Below are 17129 nucleotides of genomic sequence, written 5' to 3'. Positions count from 1 at the left end.
CAGACAAGCACTAGAACAAATACAAAATATTTAAACACACAAATACAAGAACTACCCAGTCTCTGGTTACATTTGCAGAGAATGGAGACCAGTCTAAAAATTCTAGCATCTGATTGGTTAATTCTGAGTACACTTTTAAAACTAACCAATCATAACGACGCATTCTTAGTCTGGTATCATAACTCGAGTTTATAAATTTGAAAGTCAGGTTTATACACTAACAAAGGTAACTGTGTTTACATTTTGGTAATTACTCACTAGCATGTGTAAGTTTTTAATATAACACATAGTCTTATTAAAAGTCTCATTTAAAGAAAAAAAATGATATAGATATATGTTTTAAATAATCTTTCAAGATCTCTGTACAACAATACCAGCACCATAGTAAAAATTGTTGTGTTGTTTTTTTTTGGTCAAGATTTGAAGATAGGGCTAGATATTTCAATACACAGAACTATGAATCTGTTAAGAATGGTACAGTGATTCAACAAAATCTTCTTTTTTTCTAGTACCCCAAAATTAGGTTTAACAAATATTTCTAACGAATATCTGTGCATGTCTAAATTCTAGTCCAAATGCAATGGCTTAAATTTTGTTGATTTTCATTTTACAGAGAACCAACATAGTACTGGCTATATGGTGGCAGGTGCAGAACAGGGTTAAAAATTTTACTTTCACATCTCATTTACATCAAAATAAAAGTTTGAGGTACAGAATCAAATCTTTTCTACCTGCTGCAATCACAGAGACAGCGCAAACCAAATGTTCGGACCCTATGAGTGACCTCTTCTGATTGTGCAAGTGTAAGGTTGTGGTTTCCATTCCTTTCATATACAAGTTATCGCAGGACCACATGGGACGATACTCTCACAAATAAAACACAGTATACAATATACTAGTATATTTAAATCTTAACCTTTAGCCTGCTGGTGGCAAGTGATTCTGCCTTTGCGACTAGTGTAGATCCGTGCAGGTTGATCATGCATGGTCTGCACTATTTGCTGTTCACTCAGTAAATTTTCACTGAACACCCCTTGAATAATAAATGGTACTGCCCAAACTGAATGATGGACCAGTCCTTTTTCAGAAATTTAGCAGGCTAAAGGTTTAATATAACACACAGGCACATGACTATGATATCTCATTATGCTACTCACAATTGTTTTTACACACAAAAAATCAACACAGAAATATTACATAATTTCCAACCAAGTATTAATACTGATTATGAATTTATTGGTATCTACTATTTTCTCATATACACAGAAACATACAGACACGCCAGAACAAAAGTCTATAACTTTGAGCATACAGCCTCACAGCAACAAGAATAAATTAATGCCTTCTTTAAGTCACATGAAGAATTTACACTGATTTATAATCTCTTTACTTTACAACAAGCAGTTCAGGATTCAGCAGTAAGAAGGTACGGATTCAGCAGTAAGAAGAAAGAGCACTTAGCACATTATTCAGCAGTCACTTTAAGCAAGGTAAGAAAACATACTGTTTGATTCGCTAATTTCTAAAACAGCATTTATTTTCTACATACAATTTCTTTCTAAGTTTACAAAAAAATAACATACAAGTCATAAACCATTTTCAGACCTAAACGATTGGAAATAAAAAAAAATTGGATTATCAAGTAATTTTAATCATCTCATTTTTCATGTAAAAAAAGTCCAAAGAAAATCCATGTGTAGATTTTTTTTGGGCTCCTGAATATTTAGAAAAAGTCTTTTTCAAAATTTAAAAATATGTCTTGATTTAAGATATTCTGAAAGTATTTTACTAAGCCAGCAATAAATGATGTCAAAATTGTGTTATTTAAAAATGCATTCCAAACATGGCTGAACACTGAATAAGGACCCCAAAAAGCCCCATTAAGAAGAAATTTTGATGATAAATTTGAATTTACTTTAATATGAGATTTTAAAATAACAATATACACTCCTTGTGCTATTATAAAGAATTCATACAGAAATTTTTTTTAAAATGTTGCAGAAAATTTCTTTCAAAAAAAACAACAACTCTGTCCTGCAGTGAAGACACCAAGATCCTTTTTGGAGGTAACATAAGAAGGCTCTCTGAGGCTAAATGCCATTAAATAACTTCTATATTTAGCAAGGGTTTTATATTGATTTTGTAAAAAATATTCAATACATTCAATTCATTCAATAAACTTCCTTGGATCATTCGCAACATTTTTTGTTTGTTTTAAATTTTATTTAAGAAGTCCTATTTCTGCTGTAGACTATTTTCTATAAAAAAAGAACCAACTCATCTGTAGATCATATTAACTGTAAGGCAGGGAGCTGTTTTTACACCACATTAATACTTTTAACAGTAAACAGTCAAAAGACTACTGTGCAGTCTTAAGTCCTGTGCTGAGGTAAACTATTTAGGCTTATGAATACTTAGAAAGTAGAAATTACACCATCTTTAAACAATATTTTACACAACCAGGGTTCTATGAAATACTTTGCAAGCACTGAACAAATTGCCTAAAGCAAAAACTTACTAAATATCAACACATCATTCTAAGGCTTTCTGTTACTATTTTTAATTTTATAAACACAGGTACTACGTAATCACTTATCCCGAAAAAAACATGTCATTTTAGGGAGAAAATACTCCCAGACACTTGTGCAGAAGCATAATATCTATGGGCTATTTTTCACCCCATAAGCTTGTCTGTTTAACACCCTGTATATATATATGAGCTCTGTATAGGCCATATCAGTCTTTAGCGGTCTGTACTGACACATACTAAGAAAGCAGACACAGTAACTTTACTTGACCTGTGAAACCTATCATGTTCAACTTTTCCATGTCCTTGCCATCACCTCTCCAACTGTTCTGTCTCCTTGTAACTTGGTAAACAGTTGTAGAAAAAACACGAAAGTTTTAACCACGTCGTCAATGTCCTCAGCAAGTGGTTTTTCATACCACCACATAGGAGTAGTGTTTCACACCACCATGTAGGAGTAGTGTTTCACACCACCACGTAGGAGTAGTGTTTAACACCACCACGTATGAGTAGTGTTTCACACCACCACATAGGAAAAGTGTTTCACACCACCACACAACTGTTGTATTTCACACCACAACATGGAAACGGTATGCTGCACCTCCAAACAGCAACAGTGCTTAAGAAAACCCCTTACCTATTGTATTCATACTACCACATAGCTCTACCACACAGCAGTAAGTATTTAACACTGGCAAATGGCAGCAGCTTTTCAAGCTATCACATAGCTGTAGCATTTCTCATAACTTTTAATACCCTTGAAATATGCACATATTTCAGTATGACCAAGCTTACTCTGACCTCACTATAATGACTACCCTTACTACACTGTGTTCTGAAATTTCCTGGAATTTCAAACACTTTTTACTTGTTTATACTGGAATTCTTTTCAAACCTATGTCCGTCACACTTTGTCTTTTAAGCTACTGACACATTTCACACTTTTGTCTGGTCTGTCGAAATACTGGCATTTTACGAACACAAGTGTTATTAATAACATCAGATGAATCTTCCGAGAGCTGTATAAAAGTCTTGTAAGCATGCCAGAAGTTGTGAAAATTTTGGACGTTCTTCAGGGTTCATTGCCCAACAGCATGCCATCACAGAATACCTGAAATATACATAAGTAGAGACTCACTCATTGTGCTTTAAAGGCATTGATTCGAACAGCAATCCATATTTTTGAAATTTTCTCTTCAGCATATAATATGCAAATTTTAAAAGCTGAACAGACTTTCACTACATGTAGAGAATTAGGAAATGATGGAAACTATAATTTGGTCACAATCATAGCAACTTGATTCTCATGCAAATATTATTCAATTTACCTCTAAACTTGTATAATTACCTCTGTCAATATAATTTGAATAGACCAGAATAAACCAGATCAATATCTTTAACACTTTTATCTAAAATTACTTCAACTAGACTCCTGTTGATTATGCATTTTTTTTAATCTCATTTTATTTCTCAATTCAAATGCCAATAACATTTGCTTTTATAGCATCTTGTAGTCAATAATTAACAGATCTGACAGGTTGTTAACCTTAACGGCCAGCCTTAACTGAAGAGCTTCACAATGCTAAAAGCATACAAGTGAAATGTAATAACTCATAGCCAAATTGTTCTATCATACAGAAGGTTGTCATTGAACTGTTTTCTAGGATTTCACACCAGTGCAACCTAAGTTTTGACAAATTAAAGACAACTTCTTAACAAGGAAAACAAAGTGATTACAGGTAAAAAAAAACTTTAGTTAAATGTTAAAGTAACAATTCTTACAGTTCATCGGGGCAGTTTGGAGGCTGTGCCAGTCTGTATCCCTCGTGGAGGTACGCCGCCATCTCGAATGGATCTATGTCAGGATACGGCTGCTGAGCTAGCGTCACTAACTCCCATAACACTACCCCAAATGACCACTAAAATATAATATGGATATTACTAAAAAGTACTCTTTCACAGTTTTAAGAAAACTCAGTACAAACAATTCTGATGTTTGATCCAGCTTTTCCGTAACAAGTTCTTTTCTCAATTTCTTTTTAAATACATGATAATACCATTGTAGTTAGGCATCATTCCAAATAACTCTGAGATTGGTCAGAGGAACTTTTCCAATTTTCAAAATATCTTCTTGAGTTTTGAATTTATCATTAAAAAAAAAAAAGCGATTTTGACAGCGAAGATTCCATTAAATTTCAACTATTATCAATACAAAAAAGTTTTTGAAATGCAATTCAGACTTTTTTGTGAATGGATTGTCATAAATCTGTCAGATTATTTTTATCAGCATAAAAGTAACATTTCCACAGAAATTTCTATTAAAATGTTCTTTTTGAGAACATGATTTTATCAAATTTTTACATGGGAAAAATACAGATTTGACCATAAAATTGACATTATTACTAACATTCTAAATATTCAATAAGATCCTACTACCATCCTCAGAGACCTTTAGAATGATGTATAGATTATATCTGGATCTTGCAAAATAAAGATGCAATCCTTGAAAAACTTTATAGATCAAACAGTAGATTACACAATATTTACATTCTTTTCAATTGAAAATTATGATGTTCATTTCACATGAACAGCAAAAGGAAAGGCGCAAAAGTCAGAATGCTGCTTAGTGATAACGGGTCGCTATTTTGAAATGTCCGCTTGTAGTCAGAGAGAATGGCCTGAAAGCTGATTTTAATGTTAAATGCAACAAAATGTGTACAATTTATAATATAATCTTGTTTACAAATGGAAAAGAAACATAATTAATGTAAATATAAGAAATGAAACTTTTTTATTCACAGTTCATGCAAAATGAACGACAGAATAGGATCGGCAAATTACAAATGAATCACTAGTGCAATTCATGGATTTTCCGATCCTATTCTGTAGTTCATTTTGCTTGAATATCGAAAAAAAATCTTTCATTTCTTAAATGACAGATAACCAAGCCAGTGTTTCAGGATAACGTAACTGTACTGGCTAGTTCTCAGATGGCAGGACTTCAGATGTCATGTCATCTGTAACAACCAAAGACTCTGTATGTCTAGGTATGTCAAATATTACTTTAAAGGAGTGAAATTACGTAGTTATTATTATTACATTAAGAAGAAACTCTGATAGGACTTGAGCATTTCTCCGAGATAAATGGAATTCCCAGATAAGCAAGTTCAAATTTTATTTGTAGTTTACACCTGTGTTGTAGTTGCTTTTTTTTTAAAGCTAGCGGATCAAAAAATTGTGTAATCTAAGTATGCTATTTCAGCATTCACTGTATTTTTTTTAAGAAAAGTCACTGAACCACATTTATGACCAAAGAAAATCAAACTGGTTTACATCAATATGTAATCACACATAAATTGCCAGTGCATTCATGGGACCACTACCTTGAGTTACCTAATTTTAAACATAACAAAATGAAAATTAACAAACCACATCAGATGCTGGTGAAAACCTCCTCTCTGTTACTGCCTCAACTGACAACCATTTCACAGGCCGGTTTTCATTGTCACCTAAACAATTATAATCTCCCGGGAACAAATCCCGTGCCAATGAATTGTCTGTAATTTTGACTATCAAATCACTCTCCACACTGCAAAGTTAGAAAAAAAAATTTTTGCACCACTTCTTCTTCAAATCATCTCTTAACACTTTGCACAAATATTACCTTAAAATCACCTTGAGAAAAAACAAATATTCTATCATGTGCAATATCATTTAAATTATGTATATCCCTTCAAAGTAAACTAAGTAAGTATTCTTCCACTTATTTCGTTGAACATCTTAATGTCAAGAAATATTATCTCTAAAGAAAGTCTGTCATTTATTGTCATCTTGAGGATGTTGATATAGATGATATACGTATGGCACAAATTTTCATGGTTTTGCCTAAAACAGCTATTTTACTTGGATATAAATTTCTCGATTTCCACTTATCATGGTAAAAGAACAGCAACTTTGCTTGCATGTTGAGAGTTAATGTGCTGCGGAAACAAATTTTGTTTCCATGTTACGATTAAAATATCTTTCCCGCGACAGAATACCAGATGCAACATTCCTCCATTTGTGAAAAAAGTAAAATCTGGATTTCTCAAGTGAAAGATATTTTGACCTTTTCATGTAAAACAAATAAATTTTCTATTTAATTCTTGTCTTTTTAACGTCCATTACCAATTTAACAAAAGCACTGTCACATCATCTTTATGCTGAAACTTCAAAATATCTACTAGTATGTGGAAAAAGTTGGACGGTCCTATTATATTATTATATATTTGTGGTTTTTTGTGCATCTACCAGGCAAATTTAATGCCAACAAACATATGAAATTCCCATTTGCTGCACCTTCAAAAGTTTAAATCCACAAACTCATAACCCCATGAAACAGCTGTTTTGGCCAAAACCATGAAATATTCATGCCCATGAAATTAAATATCTTTGAAGTAATGGCTTTGTTGTTATCGGTGAAATAAGAATTGTACCTAAGGTATTTCTCTATAGCGTTTATTTCCATAAAAGATGCGTCAAAAACACTTAAACAAAAACGTTTTGGAATTCAAAAAATATTGATGCAGTAAAACCATTATTTTTTATTTGTTTTCAAGCATCAACTCTGCATATTCATAGAAAGTTAATTTCTCCTCTGTCAATATCAGAGTTCTCCCTGCAAGGTTTTTGTTCATCTAAATGCAAATCAAATGTTTTTTCCCTTTTATAAAAGTTTCAAATTTAATTTATTTTCAGCAAAATGCTCAGAAATTGTACATATCAGAATAAACAGTCTTTAAAATAAGAGATAGGAGTGCCTAAATTGCTTCAGGGATCTGCATCTGAAACAAAATTTCTATTTTTTTCCGTGAAATTCAAGCAGTATTTCCCCCTAAAAATATTAGTTTTCTATTTCAGTTTTTTCGTTGTTGTCATTTTTGTCATTTTCAAGGACAAACATCAGATTCTAGGACTTTTCAAGGTCTGTGTGAACCCTGGTCTTTTAAAAAGTGAGATCAATGGTCAGTTTCACTAATACCTCTTGCTTGTTTGTTGGAATTAAGAAATCCCATCAATACAATTTAGTTTATTTTTGTGAAATTCCAGATTGATAATTATAAGGAGAAAGGTGGGGAGGGCCACTTTGACTGCTATTTCAAGCACAGGCTGGTACCTGTAGAGCATTAGTTCACCAAAAATAACCTTCAGACAAAAAGATACCATAAGGTTCTTGTAACCTACTCCAAAATGATCAGAAACTGTTAAGACTCACCCTTATCAATCTTACCTCCCCACCCACTTCCACCCCAAAAAGATGGAAACAACTCTGTTAACCCCCTAGGTTGAATACTTACACACAATTTCTAGCTGCTATGTCTCTATGTACAATTTTCTTTCTATGTAAGAACTGAATACCCCTGATGACTTGTATTGCCATGTATACAATTTGTTGAGTAGATAATGACTGAAAGGAAATGAAACACATGTCTCAGTAAGCAATTTATAAATGGCATGAAAACGAAGCAAAATTATTTACGATCCTATTCAGTCACTGCCTTTTACCCATCCCACTCACCCAAAGTTCAAGCCTGTTTTCTTCTTCTTATACTTCTTTTTTCTTACACACATCCTCAAACAACAATTTGCATCAGCCATCTACGGCCTTGGACTATTGTTAGGCAAAAACACACTTCAGATATACTAAAAAGTATATTATAAGAAACATACTTAATTTTAAAATAAATGCTTTTTCTTTCACGAATTCCACCAAAAAAAGTCTACTCCAAAATCAATATAAATGGGTTTGCCCATATGTTAGAATACCAGAGAATCACATGTCAGGTGTAAATAATACCAAATATCAAACATGGAGTGAGAGCCACAGATCCTGGTCATCAAATTTTTGCCCAAAATCTTAAAACAAAACTGTCTTCTAAAACAAGTGGTTTCCCAGTTTGAACCAGAAATAGGGTCCTACTGGAACAGTTCTCTCAGGTAAACTGTGAAAAAACCAATGTTAGGGCTTTGTGACCAGGATGGATCCAGATCAGCCTGCAGTCTAACTTTGATCCATACTGTTTGCTTATCAACTGCATACAAGTGCTGGCACTGATAAACTGTATGGATGTGCACAGATCTGGATCCTTTTCGCTCAGTGGCGCTCATTTATGTTAACCTTTACCCTGCTAAATTTCTGAAATGGACAGGTCCATTATTCAATTTGGACAGTACCACTTATTTTTCAAAGGGGTGTTTAACGAAAATTTACTGACTGAATAGCGAACAGTGCAGACCATGATCAGACTGCACGGATGTGCAGGCTGATCTTCATCTGCACTGGTCACAAAGGCAGAATCACTTGCCGCCAGCAGGCTTAAGGGTTAAAACATTATAAAGCACTTACATAATGAGAATTACAGTCAGAAATTCGACATTTCTGTAAAAACTTTTTAAGGTTTCCCTCTGTAGTGTATGGATATATAATATATGGTGGTAATTTTTCACTGATACAAGCCCCTATGACAGGATGTATGTTTGGATGAGGTAATCCTTTCATAAGGCAGCTTTCCACAAGAAACACATGCACTTGATCACTCCGTGCTTGCTCTGAAACAAAGACAAAATATAATTTATACCGGTTTATTTTTTTTAAATAAAAACCTTTAACTTTTTACTGTGAAATCATTAATATTCATGGATGGTCTAGTTTTAGCGGATTAGTCTCTATAAATAAATATAATTCCTTTAATAGAATTTGACATAAACAAATTTACTACTTTCTCTTAAACTGTAAGAGAAAGTAGTGAATTTTTATAAGCAGGTTTTGTAGTAGTGACCTTCATCTGGAAGGGGTCTTTAGCATAAATTTGACTGTTCATGAAGAAGTAACTCTATCAGACCTTCATTACTTTGTCACAGAAAGTCCCCGTGATGTTTTAAAGCTATTACACCTTTAATATATTTCTCAAAAATGGAGACAGTACTGTTTACCTGTAATTGTTTTTACAAATATTTCCTGGTCAGCAACCTCACTGTCATCCTCGCTTAATAACGTACCACAATATACTTTTCCAAACGTTCCTGAAATTATAAAGATAATCCATTTTTATATCCCGTGGAATTATTAATATTTAAAAGAAACTAAATTTCATAGATTTCATTGTTGCAACAATCCAAGAAATTCAATCCCAAAGAACAAGCAAATTCCCAATTATCGTTTCTTAAGCATTTAAAACCCACAAATTCATGTCGCCATGAAATTGCCATTTTTTTGCCAAAAGAACAAACTTTGAAGTAAACGAAATTTAGAATGTTTTCAGTATTTGTATGGATATGTCATATAATACAGTTATTATAATAGTAGCTTGATCTGCGATGCTTTATTTGGCTCGAGTGAATTTTGCCAGTTCGGATCGCACAAGGCACGCAAGTGATAAAGGTACTGTTATAATGACCCTTTTATTATATACCTCCACCTTTTTGTTTGTTGTTTTGTTATCAAACAAAATCTTCAATGTTTATTGATATTATTTTAACAGAGTGTAGTTTTTGTGTCATAAAACTAATAATTGTTTTACTTACCTTCCATGATTATTTCCGACAATGAAATTCTTGATCGATCAATTGCTATTTCATGTAGAGTTGCATATGGATCAATAGGTGGCGCTGGAATCTGTTGACGTAATTCAGGTATCGGGGATATTCCCCGCGGGTAGCTTCTCACTGAAAGTATAGAGTCTACTCAAATGATTACGAGCATAATTTATTAATTACAAGGAGAACTATATATATGAGCCATGCCATGAGAAAACCAACATAATGGGTTTGCGACCAGCATGGATCCAGACCAGCCTGCGCATCCGCGCAGTCTGGTCAGAATCCATGCTGTTCGTTTTTAAAGCCTATTGCAATTAGAGAAACCGTTAGCAAACAGCATATATCCAGACCAGACTGCGAGGATGCGCAGACTGGTCTGGATCTATGCTGGTCGCAAAGCCACTATGTTGGTTTTCTCATGGCACGGCTCATATATTTACTGAATAGCTTGTCCGTCAATAATCAAAACTATCTGCCGGGGGTCTGAACCATTTATTTGTTTTATTATACCACACCAGGAGTAACATTTTAAGTTTTTTCCCCTCAATTTTTTACCTTTGCCCAGTTATCCTGTGCTGAACTATACTCAACAGCATAAATTATGGACCAGTGATTTATATGAGCCATATTACCAGGGTATAAACTAAGATGGTTATTTTGTTAATTATAATCAGATGTTATAGTATAGGGTCTAAAATCATTAAATTTTGCCTGATCATCATTCTCATTTGAAGCAAGCTACCTGCAAAAACTGGTCTGAAAATTACATTTATTTCATCCTCAAGGAAAACCACTGTTTAGGTGTATATAAAGGGCCATTTTTTTTTAAAGAGAAAAGTGCCTGAAATTATAAGTAATGGTATATCAATAGTAACAACAAGGTGCTTCAGCAAGAAATTATTTGTAAAACATATACACTGTCCATAATATATGTAGAAAAACTCTCTACTGTGTTTAAAACACAGTAAAAATGTGTCATGAAATAGTAGGAATTCAGCTATACTTTTCATATACTGTGAAATCATTAATATTCGTGGGGGACTAATTTTCGTGGATTTCGTGGTTGAGTCAATCCACGAAATTTAATCCCAACGAACAAGTAAAATTCCCATTCATTTTATGTTTAAAAGTTAAAATCCTCGAATTCATATCCCCACGAAATTGCCGTTATTGACCAGAACCACGAAATTTTATGCCCACAAAATTAAATAATTTTACAGTAACTATGATGATCTAGAGGCATGTCCATTTAAGGGCTGAAGACTATTTCAGTCTATTTTGCTGGATCAATATGCATGAATAATTTCTGCAAACTGGATTAAGCTTTATTTTACTTTCTGTATTAAAATTGTAAAGCAACTGTACAAGATTTTAACTTACGAGATCCAGCTAAACTTTTATTTGGCGTGTCTGCCCTCAGAAATGACTGTGTCTGTTGTGTCAGTGCCTGGGAACTGCTTGTGTCACTGAAAATATTGACAGATATTCATGTACAATAATTGAGCCGTGCCATGAGAAAACCAACATAGTGGCTTTGCGACCAGCATGGATCCAGACCAGCCTGCGCATCCGCGCAGTCTGGTCAGGCTCCATGCTGTTCGCTTTTAAAGCCTATTGGAATTGGAGAAACTGTTAGCGAACAGCATGGATCCTGACCAGACTGCGCGGATGCGCAGGCTGGTCTTGATCCATGCTGGTCGCAAACCCACTATGTTGGTTTTCCCATGGTGCGGCTCAATTATAATAATGCTTACAGCAGAGCGACTATATTCGCGTTGCTTTAACTTCAAAATTCTGTTCGATAAAATTTCATTAGAAGCTAATTACTGTACAATCATCAATATCTGTTGAGGACTAATTTTAGTTGATATTATGGTTGATTTCACCCACAAAATTAGATCCTGATAAACAAATAAAATTCCTATTCATTTTCTGCTGAAAAGTTGAAACCTTTAGCCTGCTGGCAGCAAGTGGTTCTGCCTTTGCGACCAAATCAGGCTGATTATGGTCTGCACTGTTCGCTATTTAGTCAGTAAATTTTCAGTGAACACCCTTTCGGGTAATAAATAGCATTGCCCAAATTAAATGATGGACTAGTCCATTTTATAAATTTAGCAGGCTAAAGGTTAAAAGACTGTCACAGATAACACTCGTTAGATTTCACAAGTTCCAGTACTTGCTAATATCAGCAAAAATAAACTGTTGAGAATGCTCTCCGATCTAGAGTATTTTGCATGATATTTGTGGCTGCAGCTGCAAATTAAATGCAGACAGATGTCGAAATATGCATCAAATTTAATATGGTATAAATAAAACATTTTGTACATTTCATGCATTTTATTCAAACCGTCTTTATTTACAGCCAAACCTGTATAGACAACATATCTAATGAGCAAAAAGTCATCTTTGTTTTAAGATCTAATTTATTATATAAAGTACAATAAAATAAGATCTTGAAATAAGCAGGTAGACAAATGGTCTCTCTCAGTTTGTCTGTAAACAATTTTGTTTTACAATTTATTTCATTTATTTATTATATCTAATTCTAAATCACATAGACAACTATATTTCATATTTCAGTATGACAGCTCATTAGATTTAACGTATCAAAAAGACCCAAAGAGGACCTCTGCTAATAACTTCAGACTTGGGTTGGCAGCCTGGTATCAGTCTACCATCACAGAACCTTATCAAGACTCAAACTAAGGACTGCCGAGCACAGAAAACTTCTTGAAATGAATTCCAGCAATAAAATTTACCTAATTCTTTCAGCATAAGCCCTGTTTGTAGATTTCTGTGAGTTGACATAGTACACAGCCACGGCTAGAGCCACGAAGATAATGAGTGCACACACACAACCCACGGCAATGTAGAATATATGTGTGGATGAACCATTACTGTCATCTGGTTGGTCTACACGATTTGTGTATTCTGAAATATAGGTAGCATTATGAATTGATAAAGTTTATTTTAGTAGAGAACTGATAACAGTATTAACAACAAGAGGACCATGATGGTCCTGAATCGCTCACCTATCCCCACATGACCCAGTGTTGAACTGAGTATGACGTCGTTATTTCTATTATTTGTCATAGTGACCTAGGTTTTGAGCATATGTGACCTAGATATCATCAAGATAAAAAATTCTGACCAATTTTCATGAACTCCATTGAAAAATATGACCTCTAGAGAGGTCACAAGGTTTTTCTATTATTTGACCTAATGACCTAGTTTTTGAAGGCACGTGACCCACTTTTAAACTTGACCTAGATATCATCAAGGTGAACAATCTCACCGATTTTCATGAAGATCTCGTGAAAAATATGGCCTCTAGAGAGGTCACAAGGCTTTTCTATTTTTCAACCTACTGACCTAGTTTTTGACCGCACATGACCCAGTTACGAACTTGACCTAGATATCATCAAGCTGAACATTCTCATTAATTTTCATGAAGATCCATTGAGAAATATGGCCTCTAGAAAGGTCACAAGGTTTTTCTATTTTTAGACCTACTGACCTAGTTTTTGACCGCACGTGACCCAGTTTCGAATTTGATCTAGATATCATCAAGGTGAACATTCTGACCTATTTCCATGAAGATCTCTTAAAAAATATGGCCTCTAAGAGGTCACAAGGTTTTTCTATTTTTAGATCTACTGACCTAGTTATTGACCGCACATGATCCAGTTTCGAACCTGACCTAGATATCATCAAGGTGAACATTCTGACCAATTTTCATAAAGATCCCGCGAAAAATATGGCCTCTAGAGAGGTCACAAATTTTTTTTCTATTTTCAGACCTACTGACCTAGTTTTTGACCGCACGTGACCCAGTTTCAAACTTGATCTAGAGATCATCAGGTGAACATTCTGACCAATTTCTATGAAGATCCATTGAGAAATATGGCCTCTAGAGAGGTCACAAGGTTTTTCTATTTTTAGACCTACTGACCTAGTTTTTGACCCCACATGACCCAGTTTCGAACTTGACCTAGATATCATCTAGGTTAACATTCTGACCAATATTCATGAAGATCTCTTGAAAATATGGCCTCTAGAGAGGTCACAATGTTTTTCTATTTTTAGATCTACTGACCTAGTTTTTGACCCCACGTGACCCAGTTTCGAACTTGATCTAGATATCATCAAGGTGAACAATCTGACTAATTTTCATGAAGATCCATTGAGAAATATGGCCTCTAGAGAGGTCACAAGGTTTTTCTATTTTTAGACCTACTGACCTAGTTTTTGACCCCACGTGACCCAGTTTCGAACTTGACCTAGATATCATCAAGGTGAACATTCTGACCAATATTCATGAAGATCTCTTGAAAAAAAAAACCTCTAGAGAGGTCACAAGGTTTTTCTATTTTTAGATCTACTGATCTAGTTTTTGACCCCACGTGACCCAGTTTCGAACTTGACCTAGATATCATCAGATGAACATTCTGACCAATTTTCATGAAGATCCATTGAGAAATATGGCCTCTAGAGAGGTCACAAGGTTTTTCTATTTTTAGACCTACTGACCTAGTTTTTGACCGCACGTGACCAGTTTCGAACTTGACCTAGATATCATCAAGGTGAACATTCTGACCAATTTTCATGAAGATCTCATGAAAAATATGGCCTCTAGAGAGGTCACAAGGTTTTTCTATTTTTAGATCTACTGACCTAGTTTTTGACCGCACGTGACCCAGTTTCGAACTTGACCTAGATATCATCAAGATGAACATTCTGACCAACTTTTATAAAGATCCCATGAAAAATGTGACCTCTAGAGTGGTCACAAGCAAAAGTTTACGGACTGACGGACGGACGGACGGACGCACGGACGACGGACGACGGACGCCACGCGATCACAAAAGCTCACCTTGTCACTTTGTGACAGGTGAGCTAAAAACAGAAAAGAAACATTCAAAATCTTACAAACTTATGACACTGTCACAGAATTATCTAGCAAATTAAAGGGAAGAAACTCAAAGATTAAATTAAACACTCACTACACATTAATTTCCCTTGTAATAATTTTGTATTACGTACCTGGTAAAGCATTCTGTGAGATATTGAGAATGTTGGGATGTAGGTTACGGATGGACGGAGTTGACTGTACCTCCTGGAACAGGTATGTGTCCACTGAAAATAGAGAAAAATATGAATATGACAAACTACCTCAAAAAAAAACTGCAATTTAAGTAAAAAAAAGTTTGGCAATAAAATAATATTACAACAGTCTTGCCTATATAAGTAGCTTGGATTTAGGATTATATTCTTTTAACATTTAAACTGCAATCAATTCCTTCATACCAGCTGTTCTTAACACTTAAAACTGACTGTTGCAGCTGACTCTTAAGACTTACAAAGCTCAGACCCTAAGAATTACTGACAAAACTAACCCTTAGACTTCCCGTCAAAGCTCAGGCCCTAAAAACTACTCACAAAGCTGACCCTTAGATTTTACTGACAAAACTCAGACCCTAAGATTTTTTTTACTGACAAAGCCCAGATCCTAAGACTTTATCAATGACAAAGCTCCCACCCTTGGATTTACTGACAATGCTCAGGCCTTCGGTATAGCTGACAAAGCACACACCCTGGGAATTACTGACAATACTAAGAATCCAGGAACTACTGACAAAGCTGACCTAAATGTTTATGTTTCTATATTCAAAACAATGGAAGTGCAAGGGCTATAATCATTTAGCATTGTCATTTTTCAACATTACTTTCAACAAAAACACTCAGTGTTCTTATTTCTCAAACGGTATCTCATTAAACAAGCTTGTGACATTAAAGAGCCATGAAATTTGTTAAGTTTTCAGTTAAAAATTAGTAAACTCTGAAATTATGTTCATTTGTACAAACAGAATGCAAAATTTATTTATACAAGCAGGAAAACCTGATGTAAAATAGAACAAAACAGACATTTTCTTTATCATACTCATAAAATATGAACTAAAACAATATCTGCTGGTGTCACTTTATCTAATAAGCAAGAGTTTGTTTGCTTATATAACAGTCATTTGATTAATTTAATAATTTTATCTAAGTTAACAAAATTTATTTCCAAACATGACACTGTGGAAGTAACTTACTATTTACACAAGGCTTCAATTTATTTTAGGATTTAAAAATGAATTAGTTTTTCATAAATATTTAGATAACATGTTCATCATGTGCAAAGTTTGTTCATAGTTTAAAGGGGCAGGGCAAATGTTAGTTTGTGGATCTGATATTTTGACTACTTCATTTACATTTGCCAGGTGCTCTAATATTTGCCTGTTCCATTTTTCTGCAAAAATATTTCTCTACTCAGACTTACATTTGCCTGTTACATTTGCCTACCTCATTTACATTTGCTGGACTTATATTTGCCTACTCCATTTGCATGGACTTATATCTGCCTGCACTATTTGCCTACTCCATTTGCATTCACTTATATTTGTCTGCACCATTTGCATGGACTTATATTTGCCTGCTCCATCTGCCTACTCTATTTGCATTGAGTTATATTTGACTGCTCCATTTTCATTTGCAGGACTTATATTTGCCTACTCCATTTGCATTCACTTATATTTGTCTGCACCATTTGCAGGACTTATATTTGCCTACTCCATCTGCTACTATTGGCATTTATTTTGACTGCTCACTTCCTATCATTTGCAGGACTTATATTTGCCTACTCCATTTGCCTACTCCATTGCATTGAGTTATATTTGACTGCTCCATTTTCATTGCAGACTTATATTTGCCTACTCCATTTGCATGGATTTAATATTTGCCTACTCCATTTTGGCTTAAACTTATATCTGCCTACTTTATTTGCATGGACTTATATCTGCCTGCACCATTTGCCTACTCCATTTGCATTGACTTATATTTGTCCACTCCATTTTCATTTACAGGACTTAAATTTGCCTACTCCATTTGCATGGACTTATATTTGCCTGCTCCATTTGCATGGTTTTTATTAGCCTGCTCCATTTGCATGGACTTATGTTTGCCTGCACCATTTGCATTGGCT

The 17129-nt window shown here is 34.4% G+C and overlaps 1 protein-coding gene across 1 annotated transcript; it reads right to left on the bottom strand.

The window, feature by feature from the left end:
* Positions 1-391: 391 nt before the first annotated feature.
* LOC123554691 (tyrosine-protein kinase RYK-like) lies at positions 392-16393 on the bottom strand. Its single transcript, XM_045344976.2, has 11 exons — positions 16360-16393; positions 15149-15277; positions 12865-13036; positions 11486-11571; positions 10091-10231; positions 9500-9589; positions 8913-9115; positions 7864-7973; positions 5957-6116; positions 4310-4446; positions 392-3638 (listed from the first exon to the last, which is right to left on the bottom strand). The coding sequence occupies exons 1-11, from the start codon at positions 16391-16393 to the stop codon at positions 3527-3529; spliced, it is 1374 nt and encodes a 457-aa protein (XP_045200911.2). The 3' UTR covers positions 392-3526.
* Between the last annotated feature and the right edge of the window lie 736 nt (positions 16394-17129).

Source organism: Mercenaria mercenaria, chromosome 7, assembly GCF_021730395.1.
Source record: "Mercenaria mercenaria strain notata chromosome 7, MADL_Memer_1, whole genome shotgun sequence".
In the NCBI taxonomy this organism is placed as follows: domain Eukaryota; kingdom Metazoa; phylum Mollusca; class Bivalvia; order Venerida; family Veneridae; genus Mercenaria; species Mercenaria mercenaria.
Note: the sequence above shows the minus strand (reverse complement) of the source record. Positions and strands in the feature narration are given on the sequence as shown.

Excerpts from the sequence above, each read along its gene's own strand:
- LOC123554691 (XM_045344976.2), bottom strand. The coding sequence starts at position 16,393 with ATGGAACAGGCAAATATTAGAGCACCTGGCAAAT. Across the intron at positions 13,037-15,148 it reads CTCACAGAATGCTTTACCAG|AATACACAAATCGTGTAGAC; the intron begins GTACGTAATACA and ends CCTATATTTCAG. Across the intron at positions 7,974-8,912 it reads CTGACTGTAATTCTCATTAT|TCATTATCTACTCAACAAAT; the intron begins GTAAGTGCTTTA and ends ATTTCCTTTCAG.